This window comes from Panthera pardus, unplaced genomic scaffold (genome assembly GCF_024362965.1).
Source record: "Panthera pardus isolate Hobbes unplaced genomic scaffold, ASM2436296v1 HiC_scaffold_11, whole genome shotgun sequence".
Taxonomy (NCBI): domain Eukaryota; kingdom Metazoa; phylum Chordata; class Mammalia; order Carnivora; family Felidae; genus Panthera; species Panthera pardus.
Window position 1 is genome coordinate 104,374,314 of NW_026526666.1, and position 16,967 is coordinate 104,391,280.

Below are 16,967 nucleotides of genomic sequence, written 5' to 3' on the forward strand. Positions count from 1 at the left end.
CTGAGGAGTGTTCGAGTCACAAGCTGCTGGGTTCCTGGTTCCCGGTGTTTACTAGCTGCCTTCTGCTGGGTTCCTGGTTCCCGGTGTTCACTAGCTGCCTTCTGCCCCAGAGCCATCTCTCTTACGAGCTTTTCATCTTTGAAACCTCAAAACCTTAGTGCTGGCAGATTTCTGGTGACTGTGCCTCCGGGGCGCAAGTCCATCAGATCTGTGCTCACCCGCCCCGTCACCCCTGCACGTCCCTTGGAGCTAGAGCTGGACTTAGAGGCTGAGCACATTCTCCTGCATTCAGCCTGGTGTTCCTTTGTGCACTCTTCCCTTCCTCTTTTCTGTGTGCTGCTGGGAAGCAGGCACTCGTTATGCAGCAGTGGGGAGGGAGGGAGGCCACGGCGGATGGGGAGGAGGGCCCCAGCTGGCAAAGCAGGGGACCGGGAGACTGGCTGCACGGGATGGGGGAAGGTGGCAGGGGTCAGGAGTTTTTGTCTGTCACATCTAATAACATCTATGGGTGTCTGCGTGGAAACGTCAGGTCACAGCTAGATCGGAGGCTTGGACCCGGGCAACGTTTAGTTGGGGCTCCTTGACACAGGAGGTTTCTAAAGCCGTGGTCAGATAGCCACCCTATGGTGAGTGTGGGGAGAGGAAGGAGCCTGGAACCCAGCCCAGGGGAGGGCACCCTAAGGTAGGAGGAGGCCAGGAGCTGCGGACTGAACAGAGCAGGACTGGGAAGTCCACTGCACATGGCCTTGGCCAGAGTTGGCTGTGGCAGCATATGCCCTGGAGGGACTGGGGAGGGTGCGTGAAGAGCTGAGCTGGTGGCCACAGACAGCTCCTGCGTGACATTGGCAGCCAGGCCCCGGTGCGGTCACAGGAGGGGTTTCTTAGGATGGGGGGGGGCGGGTCTTAAGAGTGCGTCTGTGTGTTGCTGGAAGTTTCGGGGGCAGGCTGGCTCTAGCACTTTTCAGGAGGCTGGGGGTGGGGGGGCACCGGCAGGGACACCACCCCATTCGGGGAGTGAGCAGCCCCATCTGAGGTTCTTGTCTTCTCGGTGGAGAGGGAGGCGCCTGGAGAGGTGGCAGAGGAGGGCCAGGGAGCACGACCAGGGGGCAGGAGTGAGCACACCCTGTAGGCCGCCGAGCGCCTTCCACCTGTCCCCTCCTTGGGTGCGTCCCCCTCCCGGGGCCCTGGATGCCCCACCATTGTGAGCCGGGGCGTGCCAGCTCAGCGGACGCGGCGTCTACTGCCCAAACGCTGTGCTCTGTTGTTCATCGTGATCAGATCATGCAGCGTGAGGGCTGTGCTGACGCTGCGGTTCTCTGACCTCCAGTGTAGGTTCTTAACGCGCCGTGTCACGTACTAAGCAAAATTAGAAGCTCCGCAGTGGCCAGTCACAGGCTTCTGCGGACCGCCAGGCACGCGTGGCACTCGCTCAGTGTTGATTCTCGCCCGGCACCCTTCGCTCGGGATTCGCCAAGCACGTGGTTTTCCTGAAGCATCTGGGTTCCTGGGGAAAACCCTTCAGCCCTGCTTGCCCACTAGAACAGCCTCTTAAGACGGAAGTATTGATCTCGTGGTAAACCTCAGGTTTCATTTTGGACGCTTTTCCGCCGTGAAAAGTCTGACTCACGCAGGTCGGGTGTGACCTAGAGCCTCAGCCCCTCCTTGCGAAGCTGGAGGCTGGAGGGGGCAGCCGTGCCGCGTGGGGCCCTCCCGTCAGCACCCGGACCGCCTTGCTACGTGGGGAGCGCCACGCACATGGCTGGAAACCGCGGCCGTGACCGTGTGGAAAAAACAATGGTTTGCTTTCAGATTTTGCCAGTTTCCGCAAGAGATCGTTCTTCAGATGGTGGAGAGGTGTCGAATAAGAAAGCTGCAGCTGCTCGCCCACCAGTACATGATCCCCAGCAAAGTGGAGTTCTACGTCAGCGAGAGCCTGCCCGAGTACTTCGTGCCCTACCAGGCAGAGCGCTTTCGAAGGCTCGGGTGAGCGTGACCTGGAAAGGTCTGGTGGGAACTGTCAACCCGACTCCCTGTCTCAGTGCAGCGCAAACCAACGGATCGCCCTCTGCGGTTGGTCCTGTGTCGGAGACTTGTCTTTGGTGCTGGGGGACATGGTGTCTGAGCAGCCGCCCCACGTAGAATATGCTCTGTAAGCAGGGCTGTCGTTTTCATCCATGGAGCTCGTCTCTGCCTCAGATCTAGAACTTGTTTTAAGAAGCCTGGTTAGAGTGAAACTTCTGAGCTTTTTCCCTAGGTCTTTCCACTCTAGACTTAACTTGTATTTAACCCTGTGGAGTTCAGTGGTGGCAGCGGCCACTTCTGCTGCGCAGGAGAGTCCCCGTCAACATGACTCTGGCGTGTGCTCTCTTTCAGCTATGTCTCTCTCTGTGACAACGAGAAGACGGGCTGCAGGGCCCGGGAGCTGAAGTCCGTCTACGTGGACGCGGTGGGACAGTTTCTCAAGCTGACCTTTCACGAAAACCACCTCAACAAGTACAACATATATAATCAGGTGAGACGCGGGCCCTCCCCTTGACCGCCCCCCGCCTCCTGGTGGCATTGCGTGGGCCCGCACCCCTTGGCAAAGACATTTCAAGTCTTTCTCTAAGATGGTAACTTTTGCGGAAGGGCGGTAGGCCGTTCCGAGCCACGCTGTCCCATCAGGAGCCGCTGCCGCACACGGACGTTGCACGCTGGGGGCCTGGGCACCCAAGCGCGAGGGGCTGCGCGGGTTAACTGGACACTGGAGTTCAGAGGCTTCACGTGAGGAAGAGAGTCATTTCCACAGTGAAGTGATACTATTGTGGCCATGTTCAGTTTAAAATCGACGTCATTCTTTTCACAGTTTTTTACTGTGTCCATTAGAAAACTTGGGGCATCTGGGTGGCTCAGTCGGTTAAGCGTCTGACTCTTGGTTTTGGCTCAGGTCATGATCTCGCAGTTTGTGTGATCGAGCCCCGAGTGAGGTTCCACACTGACAGTGAAGAGCCTGCTTGGGATTTCCCTCTCACCTCTCTCTCTGCCCCTCCCTTGTGTGCACGCACACACTCCCTCTCTCTGTCTCTCGAAATAAATAAACTCAAAAAAAAAAAAGGAAATTTAAAATTACCCGTGTGATTTGCACCGTTTCTGTTAGAGGACACTCTTCTAGATAAACCCACTAAAGTTTGCAAGATAAATCAACCCCCTGGGAGAAATTGGGGATGTGATGAAATGTTGCATGTAGTCAAGCTCCAAGCAAATAACTCTCATCTTCCTCCCTCCCTTCCCGTCTTTCTTTTTCTTTTCTCTTTTTCAGTTTTGTTTTATTTTGGTCATGATTAATGTAGTGGAAATCAGCAGTGTCCACAGCAGACTCTTAATTAGCACAGATACTTTCAACACACCCTGCCTCCTCCAAGAGGAATGGAAACGTTCCACCACATCAAAGTTTTATATTCAGCCAGTGACTTGGAAGCGAGCTCTGAGACATTACTTGGTCCATTGCAGCCATGCTTGACCATAAACTAGAAGACTGATACTTTCTCCTCCCCATCTTGTGTGTGTGAACCTGCAGTTCCCCTCACTTCATTCCGGTAGTGATCCTCAAGAAAGGGAGGATGTGGGAAGGGGACTCCTCCCCCTTCAGGGAATCACTGATCCAGACAGACTGAGCTACGTCAATGTAGAATTTGAGTTCGTTGTCTAGTTTACCAAGATCGTGTGGATGGGCCCCCACACTTGACTGTGAGGAAGCACTTCAACACGAGGCTGTGTTAAACCTGTGGAGGTTTTGGGGCGCCTGGGGGGCTCAGTCGGTTACGCGTCCAACTTTGGCTCAGGTCATGATCTCACGGTCCGTGGGTTCGAGCCCCATGTCAGGCTCTGTGCTGACAGCTCAGAGCCTGGAGTCTGCTTCAGAGTCTGTGTCTCCCTCTCTCTCTGCCGTTCCCCCACTCGCACTTTGTCTCTCTCGCCCCTTCAAAAATAAATAAACATTAAAAATAATTTTTTTAATTAAAAAAAAAAAAACCTGTGGAGGTCTTTTAGCCTTTATTGTTTTAATATACTTTCAATGTTAAAATAGCCACTCGATTTGGTATTAGAATATCAACTTATGTAATTCGTAGAAAGTATTCGTGGTAATCCTATACACTAGCAACTCAACACACTTGGCATTTTACAATGAATGTGCTTTGATGTACATCATCCTCCTTGATGACAGTATGAGTGGGCAGCTTGTCTTAAAGGGAGTAAGTCACAAATTTGATACTTAATTTCTGTTGGTCAACTCTCCCTTAGGTTGCTCTGGTTGCAGTAAATATCATTGGAGACCCTGCAGATTTTGGTGATGAAAGCAATATTGTAAGTTTGGGAAGTTTCATTCCTAGAGAAGAAAACGTATTTCTAGCAAGAGGGGATTGATCACTTTTGTCACATAAAGTGTCCTCTTGAAAATGTTTATAAAATTGTCTGTTGAATAACTAGCAGATAATCTTTAGCAGCTATAGTGTATTAAAGTTTCTTTCACTCAAGAATTTGAACTGTCCTTCCAAAAGACTAGGGTCCTTAAAGCCTGCTGATACCTTCCTATCACGTCACCTCTTAGTTAAGGCTTTGTGTTGTTCCTGTTTTCCTCTGAGACGCTAAGCAGAATGTTTTGCTCCCAAAGACCTCTAGAGAGAAGCTGATTGATCATTATCTGGGGCACAACACCGAGGACCCAGCTCTGGAAGGAACTTGTACTGGGTAAGAGTCCCTCCTCCCAAGGCCATCAACTCCTGTGACGCTCCTCAGAATCACCAAAGTGTGAGTCACCTCCAGAGGATTCTGGGCTCGAGAGCCTCTCAGTTCAATTCTGAGCTAGATAAGCCACTGATGGGATTGACTTAAATACACTTAAAGATTAGGGTCACTGTTTTCTTTAGCACGTCTTCACTTACTGCCCTTCAGAGACATCTTCGTTTCTCGTGTGTTCAGGTATTACTGGAAAGTTCCTAAAATGCATGCGGGTAAAAGATCTGTCAACTGTGCTTTGATGTTTTATTGGCACAGGCAACTTTGTGGGTAAGAATTAAAGGAATTAGTTGACCCGAATTGTCAGTTCCTAGAGCCTTCATCTTATGTCTGCTTTAAACACTCCCCGCTCACACGCACCCCGTGACGGCTGGGCTGCAGGCCCAAGGGAGGCTCCCCTGGGAGCGAGGCTCACTGTCCACTGGTGTGTGTACTTGGCACACAAGTGCCTCCTGAGCCACAGAGAGAATCTGTCCATGTTTTATGCAAGCAGAGGAGCCCGGCTTAGGAATGAATTACTCTGTGTCAGCAGTCTGGACTGCCTTGCTTCCTGCGGAGCGTCCCCGGGCCCGCCGCCTGGCAGTTACGGCATGGGTGTAAGGATGCGAGTAGGGACACTGTCCCTACGTGTGTATAAAAATAATGAGGAAAGTGACCTCTCACCTCCACAGGCCGCTCTGCCTCCCGCAGACGCTCCCTGCGCCCCACAGGGTGACGGCAGTGCCCTCCTTACCTTCCCAGGTGAGGACTGACGCAGTGATCCCTCCACGTCCGTCAGCACCACCCCCCCGGACAGCTCCTCGGCTCTGCCCTCAGTGAAGCCCCAGGGGTAGAACAGGGACCGCCAGACCCTCTGGCTGGTCTTAGTAGCTCCCACAGAAGTTCTTTAGGTTATTTGGACTCTGTTTACGTTAGTTCTTTATCAAGTTAGCCCGCTGGAGCGGTGGTGCACAGCGTGCCCATCCTGACTCATCCGCAGGGCTTTGCTGAAGGCACAGAGAGGTCGGTAGAAAGCCCGTGTGCTGTGTCGTGCAGCGGCACCAGACATAAAGGTGCCCGGGTCACCGCCAGGTGGTACTCGTGGACCGTGGGGAGACCCGCGCTCCTGAAACTGCCCAGCGCCCTGGAATTGTGACCAAGGGGCCAGAGGACAGGTGCCACTCTTCTCTTTGTGGCATTTTCATAGTGAGATGGAGTCTTTGCTTTCATCTCTAGGACTTTGGGGCAAAGCAACTTTGACTGAAGGGTATAGAATACGTTTAGGCGGAAATGGTTAATCTTGTACCAGCACCAAAGCATGTTACTGCCTGGTCATCACTGACCTTTGTTTCTCTTTGAGAGGGAGGGCAAGAGTGAGCAAGGGGCAGAGAGAGAGAGAGAGAGGGATAATCCCACAGAGGCTCCACACCGTGCAGAGCCCAAAGGGGGGGCTCAAGTTCACCCAACACAGGACTCAAATCCCTGAACCGTGAGACCGTGACCTGAGCCGAAGTTGGACGCTTAACCGACTGAGCCCCCCAGATGCCCCTAGCTGTTCTCTCTCCCTTCCCATCATCGAGATTAATTGATGTTGTTCTAAGCTGCTGAAGCTGACCCCACCACCAAGTCTGGTGGAGTGCTGAATTCCAGGGGTGGGGAAGGGCTGGGGGGCTGTGAACAATGATATGAGACAACCAGGCTTTTATGATGAGTAATATTTTCATCAAAATCCACCTATATATAAATATTTTTTTTAATGTTTATTTACTTTTAAAGGAGAGAGAGAGTGTGAGCTGGGGGGGGGGGGGAGACAGGGGGTGGGGGACACAGAATCCGAAGCAGGCTCCAGGCTCCCGAGCTGTCAACACAGAGCCCAACGCAGGGCTTTGAACCCATGAACCATAAGATCATGACCTCAGCCGAAGTCAGAAGCTTAAATGACTGAGCCACCCAGGCGCCCCCTGTATATAAAAGTTTCTAAGCCAAAGCTAACAACTGGCTTACTTTGTGTAGCTCATACAGCAGACGGAGACTCTGAAACATGTCCTCAGTTAGCATTTTTGTTGAGCAGTTACGTTGGCATTACTGTTTTAAATGTTAGACCCAGGAGAAGGCTGCCAGCCCGCTGTGGAATTTGAAAGAAAGAGTGGGGTGACAGGTAATCAGAAATGGGGTGTTCAGATAACCAAAAAGGTCATTTATTCCTGGAAGGATTTTTCTGGTCTCCCCAGGAGTTGGGATGTCCCACAGACGGACGCTTTGAGGAGAAGGCCAGGCAAAGTGCTTCTCCATCCATAGCACCCGTCAGAGGGTGGTGCTGGTGTCAGGCGTGCTGGGCGCCTGGACTCCTGGCCCCACAAGTCAGACTCCTTAAGGATGGTGCATAGAAACGTGTTCGTTTTAGTTCGGGTTTTCCCTGTTCTTCAGATGATTGACATGCACCGTCCTGTCCCCGGTGCCCAGAACAGAGCTGGGCACGGGGTCTGCACTCAAAGTGTCTACTGAAGAGTAAATAAAACGTTAAAAAAGAAATAAAATTTAAAAAAAAGAACTATCTGTTGAAGAATGCAGCAAAGGCTCAGACGCCCCAAGTATAGTTTAACTAACGGCCAAGAGTATAAGCTGTGGAGTCAGAAAGACCCGCTTGCACTGAGAGCTGAGTGACTGAAGCCCGTCACAGTTTTTCTGAGCCTCTGCTTTCTCAGGCAAGAAGGCTCCAGGAGCAGAAGTGGTGGGGGTGCCGTGTCTGCGACCCTGTCTTCGGCACTGGACCCTCGGGGTTCCCTCTACCACTGCCCTGTCCGCTCTGAAATACCCGTTTCGTTCCTTTAGGAAATCTGACTACATTTCTCCACTAGATGACTTAGCTTTCGATATGTACCAAGATCCAGAAGTTGCCCAGATTATACGTAAATTAGACGAAAGAAAACGCGAAGCCGTCCAAAAGGAACGTTACGACTATGCCAAGAAGCTGAAACAAGCTATTGCTGATTTGCAAAAGGTACTGCTTCCAGAGAGAGCGGCCCCCCCTCAGTTCTGTGAGAAGGCCGCCCGTGACCCCGACGCGTGGCACAACAAAGGCCCGTGGACGTTTAGCGTGGGTCCAAAGACATAAGCAAAACGAAGTTAGGGACGGTCCAGCCCCTAGGTTAAGCGTAAGTGAAAGCACAGGCCCCGCCTCTTCAGACCTCGTCCTCTGCGGCCGCGTCGCTGTCCTGAAGTGCCAGGGAACCCAAGAGGTTTATGGTCCCTGTGACTCGCGCAGGGTCTTAGACGCTGGGGCAGGACATGCAGCACCCCTCGTGGGCCTGCGTGGCTGCCGCTCCGTGGCCCCAGCCCAGCCCCCCTCCCCCCCCCCCCCCCGGCGAGTGATGCCGTCACCCGAGCCTCGTGGGGCAAGCCGTGCGTGTGCCCAAGGCGCGCGGGCCCACATGAGGCAGAGTGACCCTGTGTGCTTCAGGTGGGCGAGCGCCTCGGGCGGTACGAGGTGGAGAAGCGCTGCGCAGTGGAGAAGGAGGACTACGACCGCGCCAAGGAGAAGCAGCAGCAGATGGAACGGTTCCGCAGCCAAGTGTACGAGCAGCTGCGGCTGCACAGCCTCGTGGACGCCGAGCTGGTAGGTGCGCGGGCCGCCCCGAGGGGCCGCTCGCCCACAGCGGGCATTTGTGAGACACACGCGGCCCTGTGGCGCTCAGGTCACACTTCAGATAGGTGACCTCAGGGGCACCTGCGGGGACTCAGTCGGTGGAGCACCCGACCCGATTTCGGCCCAGGTCACGATCTCCTGGTCGTGGGATCGAGCCCTGCGTCAGCCTGCTCAGGGTTCTCTCGCTCCCTCTGCCTCTCTCCCCTGCTTGTGCGTGCGCGCACGTGTGCTCTTTTTCTAAAATAAAACTTTAAAAAACTTTCTTAACTAAAAGATCCAAAGAAAAGATAGGTGACTTCAGCTCCCTCGGCCTCCGTGGGAGGTGCTGCTGGACACGAGCGGTGAGACTCACGGGAGAGGAGGAGGGGAACGGGCCGGGGCCCGCATCTCCCCGCATCTCCCCAGCCCGGTTTCCTCGTTTGCCAGCCCTCCTCACGTGTGCCTCGTGGCCTCGGGAGCGTCGAGCGTGAACAGTCCCGACAGCCCCGGCTCGTTAAGACGGTCTCCTGGGAGATGCCGTGCCTCGGACCTTTAGAGCCCACACGGGCAGTGGTGTCCATCCCACATCCCAGGCTAGGAAACTGAGGCCCAGAGCCGCACAACGGAGTCCGTGTGAGAGCGTGCGCTCTGCCGCGGCACTAGGCTCAGATCTGGGCTCAGATCCGGCCCCGTTGCTGGCGGTGTGATCGCAGGGCCAGTCCTCGGCCACCCTGTGCCTCGGTTTCCTTACCCTATGTACGAGGCGTACCTCAAAGGAGATTGTCCGGTGCACTTCCCTCCGTGCCCAGCGCGAGCTAACCGATGTCACGATGACACAGAGGCACCCGCTTTCGCAGCCACAGGGCGGAGCGCACGGCCGTGCCGGGTTCGGGTCTCGCCAGGCGCGCTCTGCCCACGTACCTCGTCTCTGCTGGCAGGTGTGCACGCACACTTCCGCCCTGCAGTGACCCAGGCGGTATGCTCGCGGTCACGCTGGCGCTCTGGCGTGCCGCCACTTCCGTAGCGCACACAGCCGTCAAGAGACGGGTCAGATGGGGCGACAGGACTGGGGGCCCCTTGGCCTGCCTCAGCTGTTGCGCCCTCCCCCCCCCCCCCCGGAATGGCGTGGCAGCAGCCCCGGGAATGAAGGGTCCCGTTTCTCCCCAGGTGCAAAGGCCTCCTGACCTGCCCCTGCAGCCCCTGGCACACTCTGGCAGTCCTCGCCACCAGCAGCCAGCGCTGTCTCGACCGCGAGAGGACAGAGCCCCAGAAAGCCTGCGTTCAGAGCCCTTCCTTCAGGAAAAGCCTCCAGCACGTCCCCTGGGCCCTCCTCAGCCCACCACAGCGGACCAGGCCCCGCCCGCCGTGGACCCTCACCTCAGGACCCACGTAGGTAACTCGGTTTCACGTTGGGTGCAGCGCGATCAGAGACACGCAGTGAGGACCCGTTGGTGCCCGGGCTCTCCCAGTGCGGGGATCAGGGCACATGCCTGCACAGCCCCCGCCCGTCCTGTGTTCCAGGACAGGGACGTAAGTGCCGAAGCCTAAGCAGCCGGCAGGTAATCACCCCTCCCGGGGAGGCCCTGTGTGAACTTGGACCGGCCGGGCCTCCCACCGCAGGCGGCCTGGGACATGCTGGCCTCTGGAGCCTGTGCTTCACCTGTAAACAGGCGCAAGCAGCAGCTGGAAGGATTGCTTCCAGGAATAAATGAGACAGTGTTTGTGCGGCCTAACGTAAGCTGCCTTCGGTAGACCCTCAGGACGAGTCATGTGCTTGTCACGTACACACGCAAGGTACCGTGCTTCCAGAATCTTCTGTGTTGTGGGTAACAGAAAACCCGGCTAAACTGGGGGCCTGCTGGCTTCAGTAACGAGGGACTTGAGGGACCGCGCAGGTTCGGGCTTGGTTTGATTCAGCAGCTCGGCAGTGTCCTCGACGCCCGCTGCCTTCCTGTCTCAACTCTGCTTCCTGTGGGTCCGAGGCGCCCTGGGGCTGGAGCTGCCACGTGGCTTCAGGTGCACACGGCGTCCCGTCCGAGGGGACCGTGCGCACCTGAACGTACGCGTCACGTGCCGGCCCAGAAGTGGTGACAGGGACCGGAGGAGGGCCTCGCCAGAGCTCCCGTCCGTGCGCCAGGCGGGGTGGCCGGTGGCCTCTGGGTGGGGAGGCAGGGCGCCAGGCGGGCACGGGGAGTGTCTGCTGCGGCCTGAGGCCCAGGAAAGCCAGCGAGGACGGCACTGGTGTGGCTGCCTCCCCAGGAGCATCTTGTCTGTAACTTCGTTGCTTTAAGTCACGTTTAATACCTCGGCACATGATACTCTAACGTGCCCCTTGTTACCACATCAACGTGTTTTACAGCAGAGTAGATTTTAGAAGATGAGAAACTCATTCTCGCACACGGTGTACCCCGTTTGTGTCTCAGTGGGTATTAAGTGTGAGTGAAGCGTCACGGTGACACCTGCCTCGGGAAATGACTCGGCAGTTTCTGCTCTCACTTACTTTTCCGGAAGTCTGCTGCATACTTACTTGTCGAGTGGCGTGTCTGTCTGCACGTGGGGATGAAGCCCCAGGAGGCAGGGAGTCCGTGTCGCCCACTGCTTGGGCCAGGGGCCCGACGAACACCTGTGGGGCTGAGCGCCCGCCCGGAGCAGCAGGAAGAGCAGAAGGCTGCCCTGAGGTCCTCGGCTGGGCCGCCCGTCTTCCTAGAGGTCTGCCGGATGACAAGCACGTTTAAAATGAGGCCTGATCGTTATTTCTAAGGCATAAAGTATGGAAAGAAACAGAAGTCTTGTCAAGAAAACACAATGACTTGTACCCTAGTCAGTTCATGTCCTGTGAACTGTAATTACCAGCAGTAAACAGCGACTGACGCGGAGTTCGGGCCACTTTGTTGTTAGGTCTGTAGTGAACTTGGAAAGGAATAGAGACCCTGTCTAAGTTTTCCTATTAAATCTTGCCGTCGCATAAGTTGTCCTAATCTGATGAAACTGGTATTTAGCGAAATACCGTTGTTCAGACCAGGTAAGCGCAGAGCAGTAAGCCTGCAGTGTAGACATGGTGTTGGCAGTGGGGGAGCCCCGCCGGAGCTCTGTAGCCGCCCTTCCTCTCCTGTAGCTCCAGGCCGTGCCCTACGATGAGCGGCCCCTTCCTGCTGCCCGGAAGCAGCCTGCGGCGGCCCTGGAACCAGAGAAGAGTGACTGGGATGGCAGTGAGGCTCCCAGAGGAGCTGCCACTGGGGAGCCGGAGCCCTTGACGGAGAAGGCATTGAGAGAGGCCAGCCCTGCCGTGGACGTGCTCGGAGAAGCCCTGGTAACGAGCGGGCCCGCGGGTGGGCGCGGGTCACGGGGAGGGACGAGGGCGGGAAAGCGCCCACGGCTCTGTGTCTGAGATGTCCTTGGCTTCCTGTTGTCCTTGTTCGCTTGAAGCCTTCTGATAATTATTAATTATATAAAACAGCAGACGCATAAGCTAGAAGTTAAGATTTTATGAACGAGTGTTGAAGATACTGTCTAGTATTGCCAGAGCCCGTGTTGAAAACCTGCCCCTCCCAGAACCTGCTAACTCAGGCGGGGGGGGGAGATGATGGCAAAACAAAACAGAGGACGGCAGTCTCCTCTTGAAATGAGCCCAGTGGGCCTCCCCCTGGTCCCCTGGCCCCTGGGCGCCAGCTTCACAGTATTTCTCCTGGCGGAACTTCTGACACTTTCCGTACTTTAGCAGGCCTTCGGTGTTCTGCGTTAGAGAAATTATTGTTTAAGTGTACATATTAATTCTGTTCTCACAAGAGATTTTTCTCCATCCGGAACAAACAGAGGCTGGGGTCGCAGGGTCCTGGGGGGCGGCGTGACATCACTGAAACGCCTGCACGGAGTAAGGCAGCCTCTGGTCTGTGGTAGGTCGCTGGGGCCTATTCCAAGACGTGGTCGTACCGGGAAGACGCGCTGCTCGCACTGTGCAAACAGCTGATGCAGATGCCCGCTGGAGCCCCCAAGGAGGAGCTGAAGAACGTTCTGCGAGCGTCCATCTTCCTCGTGAGGAGAGCCGTCAGAGACCTCGTGACCCCAGTGAGTCCCCTCCGCCCCTCAGTGGCCCCGGCTGTACGGGTGAGGTGCCCCCGGGGCTCGGGGTACCCCGGGAGGGGCCACGGGTGTCGCTGGGAATCAAGGTTCTGTGGCACGAAGCGTGCTCAGCGAAGGGCATCGGAGTCCGTCTCTGCCCGGCCACGCGTTCTGCTCTCGAACGGCACCAGCTTTGCTGTGCTGTTTAAAGCAGCGTCCGCTGAGGCCGGGCTCCCCGCGACCCGCAGGCACTCGGTTGACGTTTTTATGTTTCACAAGCCCCAGGAGCCCGGGGCCGTTAGCGAATCCCCCGACCCCACAGGGGCCGTGACCGTGAGCTCGCCCGGCGGCACCGCCGTCCGCATTTCCCCGGCCCGGCAGGAAGGTCAGGCGCTTGGCGTCCAGGGCGAAGCGGGTGCCTCCTGACACGTGAGGTGCGGGCACGTGTCTTCCCAGCTCGAGGCGCTGTGTTCAGGAAGTGGCCTTCAGCTCGCCCTCTGCGGCCCTCCCCGCAGCACGTGATGTTCCACACGATGCTCGTGTTTATCGTTCTCAGTAAATGTCAGAGGAGTGCCTCGGCTTTTACCACTTTCTCCTTAGGTCTTTCAGGCTTCTTTGAAACTGCTGAAAATGATAATTACACAATATATTCCCAAACACAAGCTGAGCAAGCTCGAAACGGCCCACTGTGTGGAGAGAACCGTTCCCGTTCTGCTCACCAGGACCGGAGACTCCTCTGCTCGCCTCCGAGTCATAGCTTCCAATTTTATCCAGGTACGGATGCCGCCGTGAAGCTTGAAACGGCAAAGAAGCGTGTCGCTGCAGCCGTTGGGCCTTGCGAGGTTCTGTCTCCCCGAAGAGCGTCACCCGTTCTCCTTCGTGACGCCCTGCCCTGCGTCTCTTGTGCTCTGAAAGCTGAGTTTTGCCTTAGATGTAAACTTCGGTGAAGTATAGTTTGGCTCGTCTGGTATTTGCGTCGACACGCGCTGGTAACTTCTAGTGAAACTAGACGGAAAGCTGAACCAGAATAGGAAATTGGGGGCAAAGAGATGAGATAAATGTGCAATGACCTCAATCTAAGTAGTTGTGTTGTTGCCGCACACGAGCCTCCTCCAGGCCAGGCATCGTGGGAAATCCCGAGGGAGCTCTTGCCCCGAGGTCCATGCTGGGGCTTCAGCAAGTCTATGAGCCCCGAAGGTCCTGCACAACATTCTCAGAGGGATTCTTTTTAGTGTGAAGAACCACGAATCTCATTTTCTGTAACAAACTTGAGTTTGTTGAGTATGAAAAAGGAGGGGGGAGTTATGCTAATACGGCAAAAGTGACGCCGGAGTCCTACAAGACACCCCCTCTTGCTTGTGACCCGGTTTGGGGGAGATGGCGGTTTTCAGAAGGGGTGTTGAAAATGAGAGCGTGTCTTTCCTCCGTGAAGTCATTTTTAAGAGCTCTGCTTTCCGAGTAGTTTGGAGGTGCCGCGGTGCGGTGCCCTCGTCCAGCAGCAGGTCGCAGGGCCGGCCGTGAACGAGCTGTGGGCGGGGTTGGCCGCCCACGCACCTGTGATCGTGGGCAGAGTCCCTCAGGGGCCCAGACTAAAGGGAACTTCTGGAAAAGCCAGAGGCTGTTTGAGGTGGTGTGGCCTCCTGACTGTTAATGGATTTTTTTCTGTATTGCAGCCCATATGCTTTAGTGTCTTATCGTTTTCTTTCTGTGTCTGGTTGCTGAGTGATAAGCACGTTAATTACAGGAAGACGTGTCTGTTGCTGGTGGACTTACCTGCTGTCCTGTGAGCCCCCCGAGGCCCCCGTCCGCCAGCCATCTGTGACTGCTGTGCTCTCAGTTGACGTTTCCTAAATAGTAGCACAGCACTCATTTCTTTGAGAATTTTAGAAATTAGAAAACCTTTTTCTTAAAGTTGGGAAATCCTGAGAAGAGAAATCTTAAGTTTTCGATCACATTTTGTGGAAATCTTTCATTTATCTTTGGGTGATCATGGTTTTATTTCTCATGCTTTAGGGTTTTTTGTTTTTGTTTTGAGAAGGAGCAAGTGTGAGTGGGGAGAGGAGCAGAGGGGCAGAGGGGCTGGGAGGGAATCTTAAACAGCCTCCACGCTCAGCGCAGAGCCCGACACGGGGCTCAATCCCGTGACCCTGGGATCACGACCTGAGCCGAAATCGAGAGTCGGACCCTCAACCGACTGAGCCGCACAGGCTCCTTTAGGGTTTTATTTTTAATCAGTACACCTCGAATAGAAACATGAGCATATTTGGAGGATCATGCTAAATTATACTAAGTGGCCTCTAGCGTTTTCCAGTAAAAATTAACAAGTTCTGTTGGTTTTTATAGGAAATGGCCTTGTTTAAGGAAGTTAGGTCTCTCCAGATTATCCCACCTTACTTGGTACAGCCGTTAAAAGCCAACTCTTCGGCTCATCTGGCAATGAGTCAGATGGACCTCCTGGCCCGGCTCCTGAGAGACCTGGGCACCGGGAACACGGGTTTCACCGTCGATAACGTGATGAAGGTAAGTGCACCTGTGTGTGTGCTGCCGTGGCCTCCGCACGGGAGGGGGGCCTGGGGTGCGGTGGGTGTCCGGTCACTGCTTGTTGAACGAACGAACGAATGCGTGACCTCAGAAAGACAGTCACTGTTTCATGTCACAAACGAGTGCAACAAAAGTCTCCCTGCTGTTGGCTGTGCCTCGAGTCGGTAACTGGTCTGTACAGATCTTGGGCGCGGTGGACAGGTCACAGAGAGGCGGATGCCGAGTCCGCAAGAACGTCAGGTTTACGGAAGTGCAGGGAGTTTGCCTGGACAACCTAGTGCAACTAAGAAGCCGCTGGAGAGAAACGGCCACAGCAGAGGCCCCGCGTCCCTGGTGCCACACGGTCCGCACGGAAGCTCCGTGCACGCCACCAGCGTGTTGGCCGGACGCGGACACACGGTGCCCGGTGCAGCCCCCGCAGCCGCCCGTACTCGCTCCTGTCGGTGCCGGAGGGCAGGGTCTGCGGCGTGATTTCAGTGCCGTCTCTCCCTCCTCTGTGGACTCCGCGTGTCTGGCTCCCGTAGGAGCTTCGACTTGCAGTCTGTTGGCCATCAGTGGTCGCTCCTGAGCTCCTGTCTCTTCTTCTACAAATGCCAGGGGCAGCCGGTGGTAGCCCCCATACACAGTACCCAGCCGCCTCCACCACTTCTGGCGGCAGCAGCCCCGCGGCCACGGGGACCTCCATGTTTCTCGCCCCCACGTTCACTCCGTGCTCCCCAGCACAGAGCCCGGAGCCTGCCCCGCACACTTAAATTCCTGTTACGGGCGCCCCGCTCCACGGTGCCAACGTCAGCATCGGTTCTGGAAGCCGGCGGGGGCGGTGCCCGCGGCTCTCCCCTGCAGTCCTACTTCTGGAGGAGAGATGGCGCTCTGGCCCACGCAGGCCCTCAGGGCCGCCGCTTCCTCCTGGGTCGCCACCACCAGCTTTCACGCACAACCTGGGAGGTCACTGAATGAAGGAAGCGACTAGAGGGTGGTGAGGATGTCCTTATGGGCCAGGCTGCTCCCGGCACACTTCCTGTGACCGCAGTGGCCCACACACACAGGACCTGGGAAGGGTGCCACGGCTGTGTGCACTGAAGAAGGAGGCTGGCCTGTCGAGCCCGTAGCCACATTCGGGTCCGTCTGAATGCTGGAAGGAGTGACCCTGATGGAAGGAAAAGAAGAAAGAAATGAACAGAAGTGGGAAGGAGGGGTCAGTTACCGCAGGAGCAAAGTCCCGAGTGGCTCTGGTAAAGACTCAGTGGGCTGGCTGCGTGTGGAGCAGGGAACACATGGGCTTCACGGAAGCCAGACCCGATGGCAGAGGTTCAAGAGACAAGAAGGAATATGAAACGCCCCCTGGACGTCTGAGAAGGTGAAGTGACTGGAAATGCCACAGTCGGTGCCCTGCGCACTGGGGTCCCCGTGACACCTGGGGTGGCCAGTCAGCACGTGCCTCAAGTCTGCCCACGACTACGCAGGAGAAGACGGGGTCCCAGACTCTAAGGGTGTGCATGAACGCTGGAAGTGACCTAGCGATGGACCGCACTGTCCAGGCTGGACGCCCAGGGCAGGGACGGCTGGAGGGAGGTGACAGGAGGAGACAGTAGTGGGTGCAGGAATGGACCGGAGCCCCAGTGGGGTTGGGGAGCTGTCAGGGAGGGAGTACAAGAGAGTGGGGAAGGGAGGAGACCTGGGGGCGAGCCGCTCCGGGGGGCAGTGGGGGGCAGGCAGGCTCTGGGGTAAAACCAAAGAGCCCGTGGCCAGGCTGACGCCGTGGGAAGTGAGCAGCCTGGCGCCCAGACCACCACGGGGAGGTGTCGGTCCACTGTCGCGGCAACACCAGTCTACGATGGGGTGAACGTGTCACCACAGGTCCCTGTGACAGCACCTGCGGCCCAAACAGATGGGCGTCCTTGACAGAGGAGTGTCGAGCAGGGAAAGAAAGCTCCAGACAGATAAGCGCAGGATGCTGTTTAAAACATTAAACACACCATGGTACGCG

The 16,967-nt window shown here is 56.1% G+C and overlaps 1 protein-coding gene across 2 annotated transcripts in view; it reads left to right on the plus strand.

Annotated features, from left to right (window-relative positions):
- The window catches only part of CEP104 (centrosomal protein 104), a 35,545-nt gene that overhangs the window by 5,462 nt on the left and 13,116 nt on the right, over nucleotides 1-16,967 (plus strand). For both annotated transcript variants that reach the window (XM_053899072.1, XM_053899073.1), the window contains exons 4-14: nucleotides 1,810-1,983; nucleotides 2,374-2,512; nucleotides 4,282-4,344; nucleotides 4,652-4,728; nucleotides 7,588-7,756; nucleotides 8,216-8,371; nucleotides 9,548-9,769; nucleotides 11,496-11,690; nucleotides 12,278-12,445; nucleotides 13,040-13,213; nucleotides 14,783-14,959. In XM_053899072.1, the coding sequence (XP_053755047.1) occupies nucleotides 1,810-1,983; nucleotides 2,374-2,512; nucleotides 4,282-4,344; nucleotides 4,652-4,728; nucleotides 7,588-7,756; nucleotides 8,216-8,371; nucleotides 9,548-9,769; nucleotides 11,496-11,690; nucleotides 12,278-12,445; nucleotides 13,040-13,213; nucleotides 14,783-14,959 (1,714 nt within the window). The remainder of the gene's footprint in view (nucleotides 1-1,809; nucleotides 1,984-2,373; nucleotides 2,513-4,281; nucleotides 4,345-4,651; nucleotides 4,729-7,587; nucleotides 7,757-8,215; nucleotides 8,372-9,547; nucleotides 9,770-11,495; nucleotides 11,691-12,277; nucleotides 12,446-13,039; nucleotides 13,214-14,782; nucleotides 14,960-16,967) is intronic.